The sequence below is a fragment of the Motacilla alba genome, chromosome 19, assembly GCF_015832195.1.
Source record: "Motacilla alba alba isolate MOTALB_02 chromosome 19, Motacilla_alba_V1.0_pri, whole genome shotgun sequence".
NCBI classification, from domain to species: Eukaryota; Metazoa; Chordata; class Aves; order Passeriformes; family Motacillidae; genus Motacilla; species Motacilla alba.
Window position 1 is genome coordinate 6,225,517 of NC_052034.1, and position 24,564 is coordinate 6,250,080.

General features: G+C 55.5%; 1 protein-coding gene across 1 annotated transcript; it reads right to left on the reverse strand.

Annotated features, from left to right (window-relative positions):
• Window positions 1–1,372: 1,372 nt before the first annotated feature.
• Window positions 1,373–23,855, reverse strand: SH2B2 (SH2B adaptor protein 2). The gene is made up of 9 exons (XM_038158212.1): window positions 23,727–23,855; window positions 14,116–15,002; window positions 11,797–11,898; window positions 7,948–8,039; window positions 5,740–5,834; window positions 5,375–5,557; window positions 5,053–5,246; window positions 4,164–4,335; window positions 1,373–3,770 (listed from the first exon to the last, which is right to left on the reverse strand). Exons 2-9 carry the CDS (start codon window positions 14,974–14,976, stop codon window positions 3,457–3,459), a joined length of 2,013 nt encoding a protein of 670 aa, XP_038014140.1. The 5' UTR covers window positions 14,977–15,002; window positions 23,727–23,855; the 3' UTR covers window positions 1,373–3,456.
• Window positions 23,856–24,564: the final 709 nt, after the last annotated feature.

The window sequence follows — 24,564 nt, forward strand, 5'->3', positions numbered from 1 at the left end:
AAAGCCCACAAAATCAGTGCTGGGCTGGGATCTGGGCAGGTCTGGGCTTATTGGGGTCAGCGGATTTGCATTAGAACAGGGCAGTGTTTTCATAGGTCAGTGCGAACAAAACTCGGCTCCCCGATCTTTATCAAAGAAGCTCATTTGTGTTTCTGAGGAGTTCTCCTACGAAAGGGATCCTTCTGGAAGCACTGCAATCCTTTGCTGAGACAGAACCTGCACGTCAGGCAGGAGCAGCCGTGGAGCTCCAACACCCACGTGAAACGTGGGCAGCTGCGCTGCTGAAATCCCTTTGCATTTTTGTCCTGTTCGTGGTGTGTGCCAGGGCATAACTCAGCACCAGCATCCCTGCAGCCCAGTCCTTCTCCAGCCCTGGGCAGAGGGCACTGCTGGCATGGAATCCAGCCCACACGCTGAGGCTGCTTTCCCCTTGTTTCACCATCAAATCTCTGCATTCGATGCTGTTCTGTCCTGCCTCTGCCCTTCCAGACACCCTGTGAAAGGAAAGGGATGTTTTCCAGCAAGACTGATGCTGTAATTAGTCAATTTGCTAATAAGCTGAGGTGTGAATGGCTCTCTGTGAGGCAGGAGGAGCAGCTGTCCCCAGGCACAGCCCTCAGTGTCACCTCCCCAGCTGCCCAGCTCCTGATGGATGAGCTCTCCAGGAGCGGTGAAAAGGCTCTGGTGACTTTTGGGGAGGGAATGTTTTTGTGAATGGATCATGACACAAGCATGGCCTGATTACCGAGCTGAGCAGCTCCCTCCACCCCCCCAAAAGCCATGTGTTAGCTGCGTCTGTCACTGCTTAGCTGTCACAGTACAGTCTGGGACAATGCTCCAGTTTTCCCAGGGGATCCTCAGCAGAAAAGAGCATACTAGAAAGACATACAACGTCAGAGCATGAGGCACAGTCTCCCAGGAGAGATGAAGGCAGAGGAGGGAGAAATGACAGGCCATGGGAGATGCTAGCACAGGCCTGTGGAAGGGAGGGGCATCTTCACAGCCCAGAGCTGCTCATTCCCATTATCTTGCTGCCTGGGGGATGGACCATTCTGACTTGCACTACTGACGGACCAGACAAACTAAATAACAGACTGGAAGGAGAGGAAACCCTGTCCTCTACAGCCCAGACCCACCCTCCTCCTCCCTCTGCTCAGCAGAGGCGAGAATCCTTCCTCCTCTCTTCTCAGTGCACCCCAGCAGGCAGGGACAGACCCAGCCTGGCCCCAGCTGCCAGAGATAACAACGAGGTCCGCACACATGAGACATGACAGCATCCGCCCTCTGTTTCTCCTTTTTTTTTTTTTCTTTTTCTTTTTTTTTTTTTTTTTGTAGCAAATCCAGCAAAGCCCAAGCTCTTGCTCACATGCTGTTGTTTTTGCAAGTGATTTTATTTTAAAACCGTAACTCGAGTTCTCCATTTGTTTAACAAGTCCCCCCCCTCCCCTTTCTTTTTTTAAATAAAATTAATTTATTCTACACAACAGTAAACTCTTCCAGACTCTTCCCTATATACAAATTAACATTTTTTGCTTGCAGATCATTGCTTCCCCCTCATTTTCCTATCCTGTGACACAGAAAGTGAGAAACAAAGCCAAAATCTGAAGGTCTGTAAGGCAGCGCTCCCATCCAGCCTTCTGGATCCCACCCTTGGGGTCTCAGGGATGCACCAGTGATGATGTCTCTGTCAGATCTGGAGATCTCCCCTCATCCACCATGTGTGTTAAACCCATCAACCAAGAACATCCAGCCTCTCCCTGCTCCTCTGAGCTGTGTTTTTGCTGGGCTGAGGAAGGAGAAATACCCTCAAAAGAGCAAACTGCTCCTGCTGCCCTCTGAAGGGACGTGTGTTTGGGGAGAAGGTGGCATTTGCTGCAGGAATGGGATCCACCAGGATCATCTTGCACATCCATGGGCCAGAAAGGCAGCTCCCACATCACAGGAGGAGGCAAGGAGCCTTGGAGACACCTCCCCTCTCCTCTGGTGAGTCAAGCACTGGGGACATGCTTTGCTAGCTCAGGAAAGAAGGCACCTCATAACTAAAAATTTGGCCCAACACAATTCCAGGCAAATTCAAGGGTTTTTTTTTTTTTTTTGAGGTTGTGGCTTGGCTTGTACCTCTTTGAACTAAGTGGTAACTTCTAGCAGCTTGTAGCGTTTGCTCTACCTGGAAACCTGTCCAGACACTCCAAAGCCACCTGGCTCAGGTCCTGTGAGCACTGTCACTCCTGTCACTGCCACGTGAGCAGCCAGGAGTCCTGGTGCTGGGTAACACAAGCTGTGTCAGCCAAACCAAGGGGGATGTGCAATTACTTTGTCTGCAAGCAAAGCTGCCCTTCTGGAGAGTCTCCCACCCCCCAAGAGGCACAAACCTGGCCTGTAAAACCATCCTCAGGGCTTCCATGACCTGTTGGAAAAGAATCAATGTAGTGTTTTTATTCCTGGGAGCCCAGCCAAGCAGGAATACCTGCTTTTACCTGCAAAGCAAAGCTGTCCCTCACCTCTGGACACAGCCCCTGGCCTCTGCCTGACCCCCTGAGACATCCCAAATGACCAAAAACTGATGTAAAGAGGAGGTGGTGTCATATTTTCCAAGGTTTTCCTTGAGCAATGGAAAATTGCCCAGCTGTGGCAGAGAGCAGGCAGAAGGCTGATGCCCTTGTGGAGAGCTTAGGTTTTGAAAAATCAAGGAAGAAAGGGAGGATGAAAGGGTTATCCAGGGATTCTCTGTCAGTACAGCAAGGAGAGAAAGGAAACAAAGGGACAAAAAAGGCAGGACAGCAGGAAAACCCTTCCTTGAATGCAATTCATTAAGCTTTGGACAAAAACCTTCTTCTGTCAGAGGGTAGGAAACACATGCCCCAGAGGGAGCCCAAAAGCCAGCCCAGATAAACCCTCAGGCCTCTGCAGCAGCGCCCTCTCAGTGCTCCACGTGTGTGAGAAGAGTTTCTGCGTGGACATCTGACATTTCCATGCTCATCCCAAAATGCCAGAGTCCCTCGGCGGCTGGTTTGCAGGGCAATGGTGCCAGAGGGATGTTGGCCATGCTGGGCTCTCGCCCCGGAGGGGACATGCCAAGGTGCTTTGGCTGGAGGATGGAGCCTGTCACAGCTTCGGGTGCCATCCCACAATGGTCACACCCAGGAGGAGATGCAGGGAGCCCGGCTCAGCCCTGGGAAAGCTCTTGGTCCGGAGGGAAGGAGAAGAGGCTGCAAGCTCTGAAATGGCACTGACTCTTTCAGCCTCCCACACCCCCAGCACTGCCCCAACCCTGGGGCGGGCGCCAGGTCCAGCTGGGACATTGCCCACGGCTGACACGGCTCCCAAAAGCAGCAGGGAGCCAGGAGGCCGTCCCGGCTGGCTCGCTGGTGGTGGCAGGAGGAGGTGGCGAGGCCGGTGCAGGGTGAGGGGCACGGCTGCCCCGCTGCCCCCACCACGCAGCCCCGGCACGGGGGCTCAGTAGAAGGAGTACTGGTTCTCCACGGCCCGGGTGCGGCTCCGGGCGCTGTCAGCCTCGTGGTAGTCCTCGGCACTGGCGGCAGGGGGCTCCGGCCGGCGCTCGGCGCTGTCGCTGCGGCTCCGGGGGCCCGGGGCACCCTCCAGGCGGTGGTAGGGTGCGGGGGCCGGGGCAGCGGGGGTCACGGCCACCCCCTCGGCGGGTGGCGGCCCCGGCGGGCCCGTGGCTGCTGTGCTGCAGAAGTAGTGTGGAGGTGGCAGGTCGACCCGGCAGCCCGGGGGCTGCGACACGAGGGGTGGCGGGGGGCCGGTGTCTGCAAGGGAAACAGGAGCTTGACCCCTCCCTCCTGTGCTGCCTGCGGGCTCAGCCCCCTCCCTCTCCACCACCTTCCCACACTCCCTTCTCCATCCCTGACCCCGTTCTTCTCCACCCCTCCTTCCTGCTCTCTCCCAGCATAGCAGCATGCTCGGAGCCCGCAGACCTCTCTGCTCCTCTCCTGCCCGAGCCAGGGCACTGTCACCCCACAGCCAGGGACAGGGGTCACCCCGACACAGCTCTGCTGCTGCGTGGGCACAATGCCCTCCTCCAGTGGGTGACACCCACCCTGGCACACCTCCAGAGCCACACACATCAGCAGGGCACTGCTTTAGGGAGGCAATCCCATGGCTATGTCCCTTTTAGATCCCTGCCCAGCCCTGGCACCTACCGGGCTGCGGGCTCTGGGCCACCACGTAGCTGCGGAGGGTGATGTCGGCCGCGCCGCCCGACTCCAGCGGGATGGGATGCGTGTGGAAGTGGCGCAGCATGTCAAAGATGGTCTGGAACCAGAGGTGCTGCACGTGGCACTGCCCGCTCTCGTTCAGCGACAGGCGCAGGTGCTGCAAGTGCAGGGGGCACGGGGTGAGCTGGGGGTCCTGAGGGCGAGACTCACCCTTGCAATCTGCAGGAGTCACCTCCATCAGCCAAGGGAGGTTTGCTAACATAGGATTGTTGTGTTTACCCTGCTGCAGGGTGTTTCCTGTAAAACCTCACTTGCTGCAGCTCCAGGAGCAGTTTGACCCCTCCTGGAGATGAACACCATAAAGAAACACACAGAGAAGGGTGTCTGGGAGTGGCTGAAGCTCTGATCCTGGGGTCACAGACAGCCTGGGGAAGCCTCTAGCCCACCTGAACTACTTCTTGCAAGGTTGACAAGAACAGGCAATCTTTGCTAGAAAAGGGACCCAGCAAAAAACTGCTTGTGGTTGGTTTTTCATAGTGCATCTATGTACTTCAGGACATGGAACAGATGAGGAGAGAGCAGGGGAAGGTGTGCCAGGCTACACTGAGCCCCCATGGGTATTTATTTATCCATATGCTCACATGACAGGCACTGATCCATTTAGGAAAGTGTAGAAGGGGCTGGGCAGGATGCAGAGGGGCCTTGGAGCACAAGGGCAGGTGCTCCTGAGGGATGCCCTGCTGGGGTGCAGCTCCCTGCAGAGCTGCTGCATTTAGGGTCACCCACAGAGCAAGAAGGAACCTGGGGTGCTGGGCAGGGCTGGCACTAACATTCACAGAGAAGCAGAGGACAGGGAGAAGCAGAGGACACCCACCTTGGCTTTCCCCTGGAAGTTGAAGGTCAGCACGTACTCCCCCGGCCGCGTCTCGCTCTGCCGGATGACGAACAATCCGTGGCTGCGGGCGCCCCCAAACAGCACCAGCTGGGCTGCCTTGATCCGTGACAGAGTCCCGTGGAACCAGGGGAAGTCAGACAGGTTGATCTCAGCCTCGGCCTCGCTGTCCTCCCCTGCCCGCAGGGACAGCAGGTTTTTAGGGAGCACCCGACCATCACCCCCTCTCCTCCTGCCCCCTCCTCCTCTCCCGCTGTGCACCCTCCAGAGTGAGATGCTGGGGCTGCATCCTGCATCCCAGTACCTGTGAGGTGCCCACCAGCAGTGGGGGAGGATTCCAGCGTCTGCAGGAAGCTTTCCAGTGGGACGTGGGTGAGGAGCTCCCCCAGGGAGTCCCTTCCCCGGCCGTGGGGCACGGGGACAGAGGTGGCCACGGCAGCGTTGTGAGCGCTGGGCAGGGCACATCTGTCTGGTGGCCTGGGTACCTCTGGAAGGGAAATTGCAGAGGGATGAGTGCATGGCTCAGCATCACCCACCATCACTGGGCAAAGATGGGGGCTGTCCTGCTCTGCAGGCAACTGTGTTGGATACTCCTGGATCTTAGAGACACCTGAGGGCTAGGTTATGGCTCTGAGGGAGTCCCAGACTTTCCCAGATGTAGTTCCTTACCATCATTCAGGAACTCGCAGCTGGATGAGGTTGTCCTGCCTGGCAGACAGGGTCCCTGTGCACAGGACACCAGCTCAATGTCATCCCCACTGTCCCTGGAGGAGAGCACAGACAGAGACACACACACATGTGGCACCTCCACTCACTGGCATGGAATGGGGATTTGGCCAAATGAAATTCCAGTGTGATCTAAGAGCACATCCTATTGCTCCTGAATTCCTCCCAAGGGGTTGCCACTGCACCAAGAGCACTGAGAGGCAGAGCAGCCACCAAACATGACTTTTTGGGGGTGAGAAACCAGTGTGGGAAGGATTAAGCCCTTGAAAGTCCACACTGCACAGGTCATGCTGGTCGGTTCCAGCTGCAGGATTTTGCTGCAGGATTTTGTGGGTTTGGAAGGAAAGCTCTTGCCTTGACTCTCAGTGCTTTGCACCCACACACCTTCCCAACCAAGGGCGCTTTCACCCTCTGCAAAAGGAATTACCCACCCACGGGAATTACATCCCTAAAAGACACGAAACACTAAGTCAGGAGGCCTGGAGCAAGACAGCAAGTGGGAATAGAGCCAGGGAGCCACTCAGAACATCCCTGTTGCCAGCCCTCCCCGTGCACTTCAGCACCCTTCTTGCACAAGCATCCGACTTGCTCCACATCCTATTTTTATCCCAGCCACCAGCAAGAGTCCGGAGCTGCCCGCAGCACTCGGCTGCTCTTGCTTCACACGGGCCACGTGGGCCCAGGCGGCGGGGAAGCGGCTGCTCCTTGCGTGCTGCTGAATTATTTAGTGGCCAGCGAGTGAATCGGCCATTGGGAGTCATTCAGCTGCAGCCAGTTAAAAACAAGAAGGGAGGAAGGAAACCAAAACCAACGGCGCTGCGCAGAAAAGCCGTGGCTGGGCGCTCACACGGCGGCTCCAGCACGCGGTCCTTGGCAAAAGCATCGGGAGCCGATTGAGAATTCGCTCTTGGCACCGAGCGTGTGTGTCGGTGTATTAAACAGCTCATTATTATTTGCTCTGCAGTTCATTATTATTTGCTTTACAGTCACGTCCGGAGGCCAGAGCGGGCCGGCGCTGGGCGCTAAGCAAACAGAAAGGGCTGGGAGGCTGCCAGGGGCACAGCGAGGGGCTGGCGCGGGGATGCCGGCGGCATCTCGAGGGGAGCGCTGCCGTGGTGCTCAACTCCAGCTGGAAAACCAGCACTGAAACATGGAGTGAGGGAAAACATGCCTTTTCCCAGCCTCATGTCAGCAGCCCAGCCTCAGCAGTGCTTTGTGAGCAACAGAATCATAGAACGGTTTGGGTCGGAAGGGAATTTAAAGCTCATCTCGTCCACCCTCTGCCAAGGGTAGGGACACCTTCCACTAGCCCAGGTTGCTCCAAGACCTGTCCAATCTGGCCGTGGACACTTCTGGCAATCCATGCCAATGAATTAGAGATTTCTGAAAACAGCAAAAGAAGCAAAGACCTGGAGTGCACCAGTGCATCCTCTCTGTGAGAGGCAGCCTCCACGGTGACCAAATGCCTCTCTCTAGCAGGAGGGGGCAAAGGCAGCCTGGAGAGAGCAGGAGCCTCTCCAAGCCTCTGCTCCAGGTTTGTGTGATGTTTTCACTGCTACAAGCATGGGCACCTCGTTTTTCCAACACTGTGCCAAGAAAGGCAGTGCCAGGGTTTCCCCAAGGCTGGGCCTGTCTGAGCCAGCTGAAGGGCAGCAGCACCAGGCACACAAACCTCTCTAACACAACTAGCTGCATGTGCTGATGAAACAGCAGATGAGAAGTTTTGGCTGAGTTGTGACTCCAATGACAACACTGATGCCACTGTGATAGAAATACAAATAAAGCAATTCAACCAGCAGAATCTTAAATACATAATGGATGATAAGCTGGAAAAAAAACCCATGGAAAATAGCTCAAATATGGTATAAAAGATTCAGAAGGTGAGTGTTAGGACCTTCCTGCTTTGAGGCTATGTTTCCAGGTCACCTGCCTCTGCCACGCTGAGGGGACATGGGGTAGAGAAGGGTGAACGAGTGGCCAGTGCTCTGCACCCCTGGCAAAGACAGGCTGCTAATTCTGCCTCCAGACCTCTGCTGGTGTGAGCTGGGCGCTTCCTGTGACAACCCAAGCAGCAAAAATTGCATCTGGGTAACAGCCCGTGCTCAGGCACCACAGCTCAGCCCCACAGAGCCCCTCCCCAGCAATCCTTACCCAGGGTCGATGCAGTCCTGGATATCAGCCACCCACGAGTGCTTCTGCAGGGAGTCGATGGTCTCCAGGATGTACTCCGCCCCATTCTCCACCTGCAGGCCGTGTGGGATGGAGTCAGCTGGGCCAGGCTACTGCCCCCCACCCCGAGGCAAAACACACCCCACAGCCCAGCCAGACCCCCTGAACAGCACCTCAGCTGAGCAGGAGAGAATCAGTGTCCCACCCCAGCACAGGGGTGACCCAGAGGATCAGTGTCCCACCCCAGCACAGGGGTGACCCAGAGGATCAGTGTCCCACCCCAGCACAGGGGTGACCCAGAGGATCAGTGTCCCACCCCATGCCAGCACAGGGGTGCTGAGGGGTGACCCAGAAAGATGCATGCAAGATGACCCCTGACGAAATCTGGAGCTCAGAGGAAAACCCCACTGCACCACTATCAGCAAATACAAGTTTTTTACAAGGTTTTTACAGCCTCCACAGAAAAAATACACCTGGCTGGCAGCATCAGGGTACATGGCATTATGCCCAAGCACAAACAGCATCCCTCACTCCTGGGGCACCTCTGTGTCCCCCCAAATTTAGCTCTGCACAGCTGTAGCAGAAGCCACACTGCTCTCTGCCCCACAGCCCTGCCAGACCCCAGGAGTTTCAAACCTGTCCTCCATTATCTTTTCTGCCTGCTGGTCCATGAGGCTTCTGACTTCTGATTGCAACAGTGGGAGAAAAACTCCCTTTCACAGGGGGGAAAACCCAAACATTTAGGACACAAAAGAGCCTCCAAACCGTCCAGCCCAAAGGAGCTGTGCCTTTCTGGGGCCAGGCAGAACCAGAAGCTCCACATCAGTGGACTCAGATGCCATGGGATGCTGTGTGCCTCTGGCAGGTTTCCCTGCATCCCTCATGGAGACTTAAACATCGTGTTCCTGATGTGGCAGAGCAGCCCTGACTCTGGGAGAGTGTCACATTGCCAGCTGAGACAACCTCCAAGCAAATTAAATTAATCACAAACAACTGAATCACCATCCTGAAAATAAGCAGGGAGGGCAAGGAGCAGAGCTCTTTCTGGGGCTGAGCAGTGACCTGGACCCTGTCCCAAGCAGAGGTGGAGGGGGGTAGCAAAGTTCCCCCTCCCCAGTTTGTTTAACTTAAGAAAGGATCTTCTCTGGCTTTTGGAGGGCAAGGCATGAAGCTGACGTGGGAGATGGGGCTGCTCACTCATGCAGAGCATGACAGCAAGCAAAGCACGTGCAGGGCTTGGGTATTTTGCAAGCACCTGCTTGTGCAATGGAAAAAACTGCATGTGCTTGGTGTCTGATGGGCTCTGGGGACACGCTGGCTGCTCATTTTTAAGCAATCTGGCAGGAACTATTTCGGCGTGCCCTCCCCAAACAAGGCAGGGGCTTTTCCACCCATCATAGCCTCCCTAAATGAGGCAGGGCTTTTCCACCCATCATAACCTGTGGGTTGTGTGTGAAGGTTAAGATTGGGCTCCACGTCACACAGAAAGGGAAACCACAGCACCCAGCCTGCCCACCTAACCTGTACCCAGGCACTGAGGGTGCTTCACCCCCTGTGCAAGTCCAGCCAGCAAAGGGGGAATGGGAGAGCAAAAAGATGTCTCAGCAAGCATGACCCAGGCAGAAAATGAACCATAAATAGTAGTGGATGTGAGAAAAGGGGAGCAGCATCCTGTGCCAGCAGCTGGGAGGGGAGAGCAAAGCCTGGCTGGGGGGCTCCATGCTGTGCTTGCTGGCTTGGCTCGCTCAAAGGATCAATTGTGATCAATTCCCCTGTGGCAGGGTGAGAGCCAGGACAGGGCAGGAGCAGGAGGTACCTGGTGAAGCAGGTATTTTCCAGCTGGCAGGGTTTGGAGCATTCCAGAAGTGTATTAAAGGAATGGCTGGGGCAGTCATCAAGCTGTTAGCAGTGGGAAAAGGGAGACCATGTCTGGCTTCAGAAGATGGGAAGAGGGCGAGTGCAAAATTTTCTTCCAGCAGCCAGAGAAACCAACCCTCACAGGAACCTGGAGGCATCCCAGAGCTGAAACCCCCAGAAGGGATCTGTCATGACCAAGCCCATCTGCTCACACTTGTGACAGCTCCAGGGACAGGCAGAAGCAGTGGCACATCCTGGGTGTTGAATACGCTTCGGACAATGATGTGACACACTTCAGGTGGGGCTTGTAAAGGGATCTAGAAAACGTGACAAGGACATGATGAGCCATATTCCAAGAGCAGAGATGGATGGCTGATGGGTTGTCAATGGCCAGTGGCCAAAGGGATGTGCTCCTGCCCATCAAAGGCTCTCTGTGTGTGCCCCTCAGTGATGAGCACAAAAGAATGCGAGGATGCCCGATCAATTAATGGATGACATCACACTGAAAATGTGTTGAAGGACCAGGCAAGAATTCAAATGAACTTGTCAAAGCTGAAGTGGAAGAAGAAGCTGAAACCAGCCTCCAGCTCAAGGACAGGGTGAGCCCTGGGCTCAGAGTGATGGCTGTGGGTGAGCGGGCTGGGGAACCACGGCCTGGGAGCAGTTCTGCAAAAACCACCCCAGAGTTACACCAGCCCACAGGCTGCATGTGAGTCAACATCATCATCATCATGGCGTGAGGAAAGCAACTACATCAGCTTGGGCTGGACAGAGAGGAAGAAGAAAGGAGAAGCAATCCTTCCCATCTGCTCTGGGCCACAGCCCCATGTACACTTTGGGGCATTCCATCTCCAGAGCCTGCAAGGAAAGCAAGAAGGACCTTGGGCTGGTCAGTAAAACAGAAGACACTTGAGGCTCACCTTTGAGGCACAGAAAACAACAGCTGAATGAGCCTCTGTGCCCATGGAGGACACTGACCACTGCTGAGGCTGAAGAGCAAGAAGCTCTTGGAGAAGGGAGGGTGCCAGAAGAATTTGTGTGACCTTGACAAGGAGCTGGATTTGATGGAAAGAAATTTCTCCTGGGAATGTGTGCTGGGGCCAGGTGGATTTCAAGGCTTGGGAGCTTTCACAAAGTCAGGCTCAATTTTGCCCCTCTTTTCCTTTCACAGTTTTCTAAGCTTTCAAGCAGGTTCATTCAGCTGGGAGCCTCTCCACTCTGCTTTGACACACACTCTTGGGGAGAAGCATCAGGGAGGGAGGGAGTTTGTTTAGAAGAGGTAGAACACAGAAATGTTCAAAATCTAATGATCCATCACTGTCATGGTGTCCAAGACCCTGCAAAATTCAGCCCTGATCTGCCATGACAGGCTGTTGTCTTCCAGCAGAGCAGGAGGCAGCACTGAGCTAATTAATTGCAGGATATGGAAAATTCTGAAGAAAGACTTTGACTCTCTGCTCATGCCCCCAGACTCATGTGTGATTGATCCCCAGGCTCTCATTGGTCCCACAGAGCTGTTTCCACAGAATCACTAAGGCTGGAAAAGACCTCCAAGGCCATCAAGTCCAACCTCTGACCAGATGCCACCGCATCAACCAGACCACAGCACTAAGGGCCATCGCACTGTGCCAATGAAACGGCCACCACACGTTACCGATCCGGGACAGCAGCAGCCACAAAACCACAAGCAGCTGCACCAAGGGGCATTTTCCCTTGCAGGCTGTCTCAGGTCACTGATTTAATCCATCTCCTGGTGACACAGAGAAGCCAAACCCCACAGTGAAAGCCAAACAGCTTGATCCCAAAACACCCCGGTGTCAGCTGGAGCAGGCGGGGATCCTGTGGGGAGCATTCATGCTGTTGGCATCTCAGCTCTGAAAGCCAAGGCAACGATCCCTTTGGGGACTGAGCCTCCTTCACTGCAGGGTGCAGGTGCAGAAGGGGTTCCTGTAGGGATCCACACCCTGCTCTCACCTTTAGGACAAAGGTGTTGTCTTTGTCAGGCATCTCCAGGGGCATGGTGGTGCGCACCTCGATGATGGCCGACAGCGGGATGCTCACCTTGGGTTTGGAAGCCTGAGAAAAGGAAAAAAAAAAAAGCAAAGAAAAAATAAATGAAAATAAATCAATGAATTAAAAAAAAAAAAAGTCACTCAATTGAATCAAACTGTCCCTGGGGACAATGCAGCAGGGCTCTCAGAGGCAAGATCAGCTCAGCCTGTGTGGTTATTACAGAGGGGGAATAAACAGCATTGATTTCCCTCCTGTGCCTGATAACTCTGAGCTCTGTGAATTAAACCGAGAGGAGGCCCAGTGGAAGACAGGGAGGTGCTTTTAACTGCCAAACCACCCTCCTTGCTCCAGCGCAGGCTGATGTGCCAGCTCTGCCAACACCACTTAATTTCTCTCCATTTTCAACCCTCTCCTGATGGAGAGAGCTGTGCTATCTGATGGGGGATGCTTCCCATGCAGAAAGCAGCCCCATTTCTCCAGCACAGGAGCAGCATTTCAGCAGAGCAGCTACAACACAGCAGCCTCAGCCATGCAGGGAATTTTAATTACATTAAAATCAAGAAAAATGAATTTCCCCCAGGGCCCCTGGCACCCGCCGGAGCCTCGGTGGGGAGGCAAGACCCGGTGCCTCCCACTCCAAGTGTTTGCTGAGCAACAAATTCCCCAGATATTTGTTTTAATTATAACAAATCCCCACAAAGGAGCTCGTGGAGCTGCTCTCCAGGGCTGGTCCCCTCCAGGGCTCTGGGATTTGGAGCACTGCAGCTGCAGGAAGCAGAGATGAGATTTAGTCACCAAAACCTGCGCCTGGTGCCGTGGATGCAGTGGGTGGGATGAGGCCAGCAAGGAGCTCCAGGCTGCAAGTTACCAATAACGGGCTCAGTTCCCATTTTTATTGGGAAATAAAAATAAATAAATCCAAGACAGAACAGAAACTGCTTTTTCCCTTGCAGGATGTTTCGTTTCTGCCAGCCCCAGAGCCCCAGTGCTGCCTGCAGACACGTCTCAGCCGTGCAAGGCTCTGCCCATCCCTGGGGAATTTTTCCATCTCGGTGTTTGCACAGGAGAAGGTCAGAAAGGAAGCAGCAGCTGCTTCGAAAGGAAAGGAAACAAGGTGATAATTCACCCCTGAGCCAGAGAAGGGTCTCAGAATCACAGGATGGTTTGGGTTGGAAGGGACCTTAAAGATCATCTCATTCCAACCCCCTCCTCTCCAGGAGGGCTCTTCCCTTTAAAGGTTTACAGACATGGCCATAGTTTTTGTAGGGTCTATGTAAAAACAAAGCTGTGGGCTGCTGAAGCAAAAAGCAGTTTTCTTCCAGCTGTGCCAGACTGGTGCCACTTTTACATTTGCCAGATGGAAAGCAAGATGGGATGAGAGGAGAAAGCTGTAAACCAAAGTGGGGTGTGATTATAACAGAAGAGCAGACAATGTTCATAAAAGTTGCCATAAAATAATTTCAAAATTGATTTTTAGAGGCAAATCAAGATACACTAAAAAAGGAATCCCTCTATGAGCTCTCTCTTAAATGTTTTAAGAGCAGCAGTTGTTCCATTTTAACCCAAGTTTATTTTCTCTTTGGTGCAGCTGACACACCAGGCTTCATCAGATCCTCCATCCACAGAATGGGTTGGAAGGAATCCTTTTCCACCCCCTGCCATGGGCAAGGACACCTTCCACTAGCCCAGGTTGCTCCAAGCCCCATCCAACCTGGCCATGGGCACTTCCAGGGATGGGGCAGCCACAGCTTCTCTGGGCAACTTGTGCCAGGGCCTCCCCACCCTCACAGGGAAGAATTTCTCCCCAATGTCCCACCTATCCCTACTCTCTTTCAATTTAAAGCCATGCCCCCATCCTGTCACTCTCTCCAGCTCTCCCATAGGCTCCCTAGTGGGCACCATGGACACTGGGGTTGTTTCCTTCCAGCCAGGCCCCATTCCTGGGCTGGGGAAGCTCCCAGTCCAGCCCAGAGCAATGTCCACCATCCGTACCCATGCTGAGCTGCATTTGAGTTTAAACTCATGTTTTATATTTTCTCAAAAGATGAGAGGCACAGACCAGCACCAAGAGTGCAAGGTTCATTTTGGCCTGCAGGTTGGATGGGTTTCAAGCACATTTTCCCATCCATTTGCACCTCAGCCGCACAGCACCAGATCTCCCTCTGGACCAGAGCTGGATCTCAGCCCAGCTCAGCAACGGAAACTAAAAAAGCCCCAAAAGCAAAGCCCAACTGCTGCTTGAATTTCTCATAAAAACAATGGACAAAAGCCAGGACTTACCTTTGGAGGGACATAAAACTCCAGGAGGAACCTCTCTCCTTCCACCTTCACCGCTTTCCGGAGCAGGAGGCGGCACTTCTGCCACTGCGAGCTCCCCACACAGTTCGTGTCATCGGCCACCATGTAGCGCAGCGTCCCCTCCCTCTGGATGTCCACCAGCTCCACCTTGGACGAGGGCACCTTGGACAGGCGCAGCTTGTGCGTCCATTTCTCCCGAGGGTCCCCAGGCTCCTTGCCCCCGGCCGGCCACGGCTCCCTGTCGGCTCTGCGGCCGCCCAGAGCGGCCTCGGCGCCCGGCTCCGGAGAGGATTTGCGGTGCCACATCTCCTTCATGCCGTCCACCACGCACAGGCTCATGTTCCTCAGGGAGAAGCCTTTCTTGAACTTGGGCTTGGCAGCAGCGTGGATGGAGACGTCCTCCGAGCTGCGGGACTGCCCGTAGGAGGAGACCTTGTGAGCCTGCACCTGCTGGGCTGGGGTCAGGTACCGGCTGGCGCCCAGCGGGGCGTCCATGCTGTCCAGAGACTCCGTGGACGTCTCCTCCTTCCTCGGGGTGACCTCCCGCCCGTAGGGGACGTGGCAGTTCTGCAGCCCCACGAAGGGCACGATGTTGTACTTGGTGGGCGAGTCAGACACGAACACCCGGCTGACCTCCAGGCTGAAGATGTCCAGGAAGTTGGCGGTGAAATGGTGGGAGAAGGAGGTCTCTGCCCCGGGGGTGTCGTAGTGGGGGTTCTCCTTCAGGAACTGGCAGAACTTCTGGGCGAAGTCCACGGCGGCTGCCTGGGCGTGCAGCTTGCAGAACTCCCTCCAGTCGGGGAGCGGGGAGGAGGGCTCCTGGCACAGGGCATCGCCGTTCATGGCTGCCCCATTCCACCTGCGGCGGGCTGTGGGCAAGGACACAGCCTGAGTGTGGCACGGACAACCCAGCCTGTCCCCCAAAAACAGGGACACGGACAACCCAGCCTGTCCCCCAAAAACAGGGACATGGACAACCCAGCCTGCCCTCCCACATGGGGAAATGGACAACCCAGCCTGTCCCCCAAAACCAGGGACACAGACAACCCAGCCTGTCCTCCAAAAAAGGGGATATGACAAGCCACCCTGCACTCCCAAAGGGGGATATGGACATGGACAACAACCCTGACCCCCAAAATGGGGGTCATCCCTTGCCATGATGCCAGAGCTGATCTGCAGTTCCAGTGCAAAGGAAAATGCTGCGGGAGAGTGTCTGTGTGTCGCTCTCTCTCCACCTCATGCACTAGGAAAAAATCTTGGCCCTGGCAGCAGCCATAAATTGTACTTATTTTACGATTATGACCATGCAAAAGCATTATTGATTTCTCATGAAACCGCTAAGGAGTCCCCAAGCGGAGGAGCCCAGGGGCGTTTCCTGCAGGATTCCTCTCACTCTGTGTCTGCCTGGGCATGGCACAGCTCTCCATGGTGGGAGGGAGCACTGGGAGTCCTGGAAGTATCCACCCAGGGCAGCGCCCTCCCCTCTGCACCCAGCAGCTGGTCCTCCTCTTTCTCTCCAGTCTCTATTTCTGCCCTCATCCTTTGCCACATCAATTTCGGGACTTCACCCTCCCTGCTGAGCATCAGCTGACAGAGAACCCAGGACAGGTCCTCAGCAGAGGCCCATGAGTATGTGGGGTGCAGGGGGAAAAGGAACAGAAGCCAGACCCAGGAGTACACCAGAAGTTGACAGCAGCTGCAGACCAGATCTGTGAGCCCTTGGGAGAAGCATCCCTTTGCCCAACCTCCACTCTGGTCCTTCTCCCAGTGGCTGTGAGACTGGCAGGACACTTGTACCGTCCAGCTTGGTGCTCATGTTGCACTTCCCAAATCTCTGCCTGGCTCTGGGCAGCATGAACAGCCTCCCCTGGGGGACCCCAGCAGTGACTAAATGACTGCATCTCAAAAATCACCTCTCGGTGCCAAAACTGCTCATGGCTGGTGCTGGTGGGCTTTGGCTGGGGCACTGCTGAACCCATGACCCCAAAGATCTGGTCCCTGTGTCCAGACACCTTCCTTCCTCCACTCCAAGGGCAGCAGTTTGGCAAATCCACCTCAGCTGGCTCAAACACTGTGTGCCTGTGGCTGCCCTGCTCCAGGCAGGGATTGTGCCTGTGGGATCCAGTTCTGGAAGGGTGGGACAGCTCCCCTGGGTTTTGCTGCTCTCTATTCACAGAGCAGCTCTTTCCCTGGATTTTGCTGCTCTCCATTCACAGAGCAGCTGTTTCCCTGGGTTTTGCTGCTCTCCATTCACAGAGCAGCTCTTTCCCTGGATTGTGCTGCTCTCCATTCACAGAGCAGCCCTTTTGCTGGCGAGGGATTACTCCTGCTAATAAATCACGCGCTGGATCCCGCCAGCAGCTTACATGGCCAGTAATTAATTACTGCTCGGATGAACGGCACAAGCCACGGATCGGGGCGGGCACTGGGGACTGGCATAACCTGCTCCTTATCCTCCAGACCCCAGCCCTGTCAGTCCCCAGACCTTAGGCAGGAGTGAGCCCTGGAGGCTGGGATAGAGCAGCAGCTGTGGCCAGGAGCTGGTTGCCATATCCCCAGCACGCCCCTATGGAGATGAGTTCTCTGGGAGCACCTCCATGCCAGGAAGGGGCTCTCAGCCCCCCCAAACACTGAGAAACCCACACAGGCAACAAAATCCCAACAGAAACATGATGCATGTGGCATTTCCTCACCCTTAAGGCAAGGATGCTGCTCAGTGTGCCAGGGAGGCACTGAGGACAGGCTGCACATGGGCCTGCACTGGCTCCTCACATCCCACAACACCAGCAGAGCTCCAGCTCCTGCAGAAATCCCTGGAAAAGCTCTCCCCAGCATCACAGGGATTTCCCGGAGACCTGAGCAGGGAGCCGTGCCAGCTGGGAAAAAAACCCATCCCTGCAGTTTAGGAGCAGCCTCTGAATTTCCCCAAGAGACATCAGCAAAGCAGCAGAAAATGCAAAGCCATTTGTTACCCGCCCAGCAAATGAAATTCCTAATTATCCATCCATCACCAAGCAGAGGATTTAAAGACTCTGCCCTTTGAATTGAAAATTCACAACCCCAGCTCTGCCATGGCCCAGGAGCTGCCCCGGCACCAAGCCATGGGCCAGGAGTATTTGGGCTCAGGGAGAAAAGGGAGATGAAAAGGAGTCTCCTGCTGCCAGTCCCAGCAGTCACAGCCAGAGCAAGGGAGAGGGAAAGGGTGCAAAGGGAAAAGAGCAGGAAGGGGCTTGTGGGGGAAAGAGGAAGCCCCTTGGTGATGGGTTTATTTGCATCTGCCCAGGGTGTTGAGCCCCGGGGCTCTGCTGGTTTCCCTCCCATGAATTTGGGGGAAAACACAGCTCCCCATCCCTCTCTCCAGGAGGGACTGGTGCTCAGGGCCTGCCTGTTTGAAACCAAGGGATGGCAAGCTAACAGACTCTGAGAGGTTAAGGGGGAAAAAAAGAAGAAGGAAAAAAAGGCACTTCAAAAAAGATAAAGGCCCAAACAAAAAGCCTCAAGGAGATCCAGGCATGGCAGCCGGGCTCAGGCTCGGAGACACGCACGCAGAGGCATCGCAGCATCTTCCTTTCATCTGCATGGGGATGACAGACTTTAAAAGGCCAATTTATAAAAATGAAGCCTAGAGGAGAGACATCTGGCAGGTCTGAGGAGGCGGCGGCAGGGATTACTAACCCTGTGCCACATATCCAGGATATCCAAACCGCCCTGCCCGGAGCACAGCCAGGAGCCCCCCGCCAGGATCCAACAGCACAGGCTGGGAGGCAGTGGGGTGGTTTAAGGGCAGCCCCTCCCTGCGACTGCAGAGCCATCCCCGCCCCTGATTCACCTGATTTCTGCAGGAAGCAGGCTCCCAATTATCTGGGTAGATTTACCTTTAATCTGGATGCCTGCACTCCCCTCCATACCAACAGCTCTGCCCTACTTCTTGAAATAACTTATCATGCCACAGACAGCATCCCCGGGCAGAGCGGTGGAAGCGGAGACGAAAATAAGCTCACGGTGAAAATAAGCAGCAAATCTGCAACTGCTTTTTGGAAAGGGCCGTCCCCTGCCAGCCCAGCTTCCTGAGGGCTGCAGCACACTCCAGGCACCTTTCTGAACAGCCAGATCCCTTTGGAAGTGCCATCAGCCCGCTCCAGAAGTGGCTCAGAGGCCACAGCCTTGAGTCCCTGGCCTGGGTGACACAAGAGGACAGAAAAATAAATATATAAAACAGGGTGGTTTGTTGTCATGAAGAAGCCATGGAGTGGCAGCCACAGCAACAGGCTCCTCACCCACCTGCTCGAGTCCCCAGACTCCTCCCAGGGCAGAGCTGTGCCTGCTGCCTCTGTCATCTGGGAAACTGAGTCAAAACTTAAAAGAGAAGATAAAAATAAAGAACTTCTGGGTTTTGCCAAGTGGAAACCCAGACTGGGATGACAGGTGAGAGCCAGCTGCTGGCAGTGATTTGGGACACCTCTCCCACCAAGGTGTGTTGAGGCATCCCCTGCTCCAAGGAGAGGGGGGGCACATAGAAAGCCTAAGTCAAGCTACTGACCTCAAGAAGAAATGAAATTTAAACTGTCAGCAGAAGCGCAGGAGACCATAAAAAAACAACTCCCCGGTGAGGCAGGAGTCAGGGAGCAACAACAAAGCCACTGGGATTTGCTGAACCAGAGGCGTGGGGAGGAACCAGCATCTAATGAGGTGTTAATAACCCGAATGCGCAACACCGGTCATGGGATGGCCAGCACAGCCTGCCCAGCACGGCTGGCTCTGATGGCTTTATTTAAGGAAACAACCCTAATAAAGAGATGTTTCCCTTCCGCCCGGCGCAGCCGGGCTGGGACAAAGTGATCCGAAACTGAGCGGGGAAAAAAGCACTGTCGGCTGGAGGCTGTGAGCAGCAAGCTGCATCCCTCCATCCATCCCTCCCTCCATCCATCCCTCCACCTCCAGCCCTGCGGGGAACTGCCAGACAGCAACGGGAAAGGAGAAGGCAGCGCAGGAGGCAGAGCCTGGCTCCTGGGCAAGGAGATCCCAGCCCAGCCCCGGCCGTCCCAGTCCCGCAAGGCTGCTCGGTTTCCAGCAAGATCGATGCCGCTCAAAGCCCCAGCTGGCCATCGCGATCCCGCGGGAATGACATGAGGAAACCCAGGCACCTGCTCCCCCAGAAAAGCGCCTGACCTAAGCGTGCCATGCCAGAGGAGATCCCCGAGTCACGAGCAGGTCGCAGAGCAAGGCGATACCCCCGGGCCCCCCCGGCCGCGCTCCTGGCAGCAGCTCCCGACACACGGGCAGCACAAAGCCCGGCCACTGCCTGCCCCGGGACAACGAGGGGCATTTCTTGCCCTTTTTCTCTTTTGAAGAGGTGCCCCATCAGCACCTCCACCCCAAAACCTCGTCCTGGGGAAGGGACAGCGGGGCAGAGAGAGCAGGCTCAGACTGATGGCAGGAGAGAAGCAGGGCCATCATCCCAGTCCTGCTGTGCAAACATCAGGGATGCTAGGAGCTGATCTCCCCCCATTCCACAGCTGAGACCTGAAGCTTGTGACCAAGTCACCCCCTCCCCTTTGTCACCTCGAGGACCCTTCCCAGCCCTTGAGACCCACCAGAGCTTTAATGGCATGCACAGGCTGAGCTGAAGAAGAGGAAACCATAGGAAACAAAAGCAGAAGTCACCTGCCCTGTGCCTTTCACACCCCCCAGACCCCTGACCCGGCGTGGGAGAAGCTGATGGCTCTCCATGCTCCTCAGTACTCCATGAACTATTTATACTCTTGTGATCTTAAATCAGACTGCCTGTCTGAACCAGATAGAAATGGAAACATTCCTTGTTCCTCTCATTTACTGGCCATCCCACTAAAATATTAATTGAACAGCATTTTGGCCTTAAATTTTATAGGCAAACCACCTGCCTTGAACCAATCCCTCAGCAGGAGAAGGCTTTAACTCCCTGCCCAGATACACTTCAGGGTCCACTTGTCACCTGCAGCTTAGAAAACATTTTTCTGGAGTGAAAAGGCTCCTTTTGCCTTTTTCTGCTGCCCAGTGAGGGGTCCCACTGGCCAGCCCAGCTCTCAAAAAGGATGCCCCAAAGCACCAAAGTGCTGGGAGGCCAGGACAAGGTTTTGGGGTGGAGGTGCTGATGAGACACATCTTCAAAAGAGAAAATGGGCAAGAAATGAACCTTTCCTCCTCTTGCACATAAGGGTGTCCCCACAGCTCTGTGTGATATCCTGATTCCAGCCCCACAGGAACCAATGCTCCTGAAAATGAGCAGATGGGCCCATGACAGCCCCCAGTAAAACCTGAGATTTCTCCATTTCCCACTACTCTGACCATACCACAGGGTTGTTCCTCTCCCTCCCCTCCAAAATCCCCCGCAGTGGATGTTGTACTTCCTGTGCTGACAGCTGCTGGAAAATAAAGACAAGTTCATAGATAAGATCCACTGGATCTTAGATAATCTTTTCTCTGAGTAATTCCATCCAGCTTGCAGGGAGCCACTCTGCCAGCCCACGCACGGGGCTGGAGCACCACCCACTCCACCTGCTGATGTTGTGGGACCTGGGGGACACCTCAGCCATGGGGACAGGGTCCCCAGGGTGCAGTGACAATGATCAGCAAAGCTTTGGTGCATCTGGGCATCATGAATGCAGCTCGGGGCTTGGAGGCTGTGGCTGGGAATAAAGTAGAGACACCCCCTCAATGCCCCAAAGGAAGAACTATTGGACACATGAAATAAATGAAAACCCCAGAGCTTTAGGTGAAGGGGGTCAGAGGCTGTTGTCCATTCCCCCTCACTTGGATGCCACCTCACGTGCCTGTCTCCAGTCAGAGAGCTTCCCACAGAAAACTACCCAGTCCAAAGTCTATTTTTAACCACCACAATAGCAGAGCCTCCCCCGAGGAGCAGCAGAAGCCCTGTCCCAACCAAGCAATCTCACATTTCCCTTGCTAAGCCTCAACTTCCTTCCGCCCCTCAGCCCACAACAAAACTCTTCTCCTCTTCCCTTCCCATCCTCAGAAAACTATTTGCACATCCATCCATCCCCCTCCAGGCTGGGGTGCTGTGGGTGCAGTGTCCTGCACACCTGTTACACATTAACCACTGACCTGGGACCTGTGGGCAGCCCCTTCCTGCACTCAGAAATGCCAACCAGCAGCAGATTCATCTGCTCAGCCCCCTGCCCTGGATGCACCCCAAACTCTGGGCATTTACAGAAAAAGCCCTGCAACATCAACCCAGCTGCACTTCCCAAAGCAAGTGCAAACTCTTTCAAAGAGATTGCTGTTGCCCTGGGGATTGCTGTGCCATGGAGGAGCTCTTTGGGGGTTTTTGGGGAGAGAGCTGAGTGGATGCTCAACAAAGCAAATCCTGATGGATACAGCACAGTCATCACTGGGGATCCCCCACCACTAGGTCAGAGAAACCCCTAAGACTGTTTTTCAATTACAGCCCATAATAAACATGAGATAAAGTTACACAGTTCTGTAGGAAATTTTCTTATTATGTTTTTTTTTACGTTGCAGATCTAATTCCCCACACGCATCACTGTCTCATACCCGCCTGCAAACAGCCTTAAACTGCTGCCTAATGGTATCTGAGCTGGGGAAATTCAATTCTACCCAGCGCCTCACCCAGGACTGCTACAATCACTGCTAATTGCTTAAGTGGTGTATTAAGCAAAATAAAAATTCCAGTGGGCTTTGAACCCCCCTGCTCTCAACCAGATGATGCCAAAACACCCTGTTACAGCTGCCAGCCCTGGCTGGAGATCCAACCTCAAATATCCTTTTTCTCTTCACTGTGCAGGGATGCTCCTGGGCAGGCAGAGTTTCGTACCCAGCATGGCCATGACCACACCAGAGGGACCCGCAGGCTGTGTCTGACTTTGCCATCCCTCTTGCCAGGGTTGTGGGGTGCCATTGCAGCCCCTCTCCTGCCCCAGGGTCCAAATGCTGCCAGGACCCAGTGAAGCAGGGCACAAACATCTGCCCAGTGGGACCCTGGGGTGGATGCTCCTGTCCCCCCACCTGTGGGTGTGGATGGATGTGGGGGTCCAGTCAAGTGTCATCCCAAACCCAGACCCTGCACAAGAGCAAGCAGATTCTCCAAGCCCTTCTGGTTTTCCCTTTAGCAAAAATCAGGTGTGGGATGCAGTTTTAGGCACGTTCTCTCCTCCTCTCCACTGCGATGGAGCCAGCTGGGACTGAATTTCTGGGAGCACACCTGGGGGCAGGGCTCCCACGTTCCCTCTGCCTGCACAAGGAAGTGGATCACTGAGCCAGGGACAGGTCTCCAACCCTATCCCAGCACCTCACTGGCATCCACGGGCAGGGAAGGCAGCTGAGGTCAAGTGAGGGCAGCCACAGGCAGAAGGGGAATGATGCAGGAACCTCAGGGCTGGAAGCAGTGCCCTGGGGCATCCCAGCCAGCCTGAGTCAGCAGGGCCAGCAGATGTGCAACCATCATCTGGTTTCTCTGCTTCTGCTGGGAAGAAGAGGAGGAAGAGGAAAGGCACTAGCCAGCAAAATCCTCATCTTGAAGAGGTGGGTGTTCCCCAAGGAGGAGGGACAAGAGGAGGCTGGACGAGACCACGCTGCCATGAGGGTGCTCACAGTCCAGGAGAAGAGGGGACAGACCTGATGGCCCAGGGGATCAGCCAGAAGAGGTGGCCCTGCAGTCAAGCAGCCACTGCAGCTCTGAACCAACTGAGGAATGAGGGGATTTTAACCCAAAGCCTTGACCAGGCAGGGATGGGGACCAGGGCTGACTCACCCTCCTCGATGGCACAGAGGTCTGGCCACTGAGCTGGGTGAGACACCAGGCAGGGCTCACAAACCTGTGTGCCCCCCAAGCTGGAGCAGAGAGGATTATGCAGCTTTTTAAAGGAAACACTCAGTGGTAGCCCTAGCCTCCTCTGCTGTGTTACAGTGATGGTGAGACTGGGAAATACCATGAAGGACACAGAGGGAAGGTCCAAGGGCACTTGCCATCCCATCTGAGCAGATCTCTTGGCAGCACACACCCACCTGTCTGTACAAATGTTCCCTCTCCCCAGGGAAGGGGGGCTGAGCATTTCAGAACAGGCTGTGTGGTTTAGGAGGATGATTCCTATTTAGAAAGGCATCCCCAGAAATGCACGGTCCTTCTCCACTCTCCCAACAAACCCAAACCAAAAATCCTCATGGAGGGCAGTTCTGAGGAATCATAGAATCATTAAGTTTGGAAAAGACATGCAAGATCACCCAGCCCAACCATTCCCCCAGCACTGCCCAGGCCACCACTAAGCCATGTCCCCTCGTGCCATATCCACACCTCTGTTAAATCCTCCTGCTCCGGGCAGCCTGACAACCCTTTCAGAGAAGAGATTTTTCCTAATATCCAACTAAACCTCCCCTGGCATAACTTGAGGCCATTTCCTCTTGTCTAGTCAGCTGTACCTGGCTACACCTTCCCTTCAGGCAGTTGTAGAAAGAGAGGTCCCCCCTGAGCCTCCTTTCCTCCAGGCTGAGCTCCCCCAGCTGCTCCTCATCCTCTCAAAGCCGCAGGAGCAGGGCCCGGGGGGTCTGGGCAGGGTGCTGGGGGCACAGGGAGGTTTTACCTTCCTTTCCCGTTCCAGTTCACAAGATCCCCGAAGCACCGGCAGCGTGGCTCTTGCAGGTCAAATGCATAACTTCAACCGATCAATTTCCACACTGGAAGGAAGTACCAGACCGACTTGGAGGGAGGGACCTGGAAGGCAAAGGTTCAGGCTGTCAATCCCTGGAGCCAGAGCAATACCGCCCGGCACATCTCACCTCCCCCGAGCCACAGTCCAGCGGGGCTCCGGCCTGACTTCACCAAAACCAGAAACAAGCAGAAGGGCCGGGCAGAAAGTCCCCCGAGCCTCCCAAGGGCCTTCCCGTGGCGCTGCCCGGGCTCGGCGGAGCGGGCTGGGGGAAGCTCGGCAGCCGCAGCTGCCCCTCGCCGTCCCCGGGGCCCCGCGGCGGCGGCAGCACCGGGGCTGCGGAGCCCTCGGGGGGCCCTGCGGCCCCTGCCCCGCTCCGCAACGCCGGGCAGACAATACCGACCGAAAATAAGGGAGCATCCGTGCGGGGGGCTGCGTGCTGCCTGTGCCACCTCCGGGGCTGCCACCCCCAAACCCCGGGGGAAAACAACCCGTGGCTGCAGCCCCCCAGCCCCGGGGGAACCCTCATCCCCGGTGGAACCCCCATCCCGGAGCGGCCCCCATCCCGGAGCGGCCCCCATCCCCGGTGGAACCCCCATCCCCGAGCAGCCCCCAGGGCCGGGGGAGCCCCAGCCCCGGCTGCAGCGCCGCTCCCCCGGGGCAGCAGCCCCCGCTCCCCGGGTCTGCCCCATCCCCGCCCGCCGCCCCCGCGGGCCCGGGGCCGCGCCGAGCGGCGGCGATGCTCACCGGGAGGGGGGCTGGCCCAGCCGGG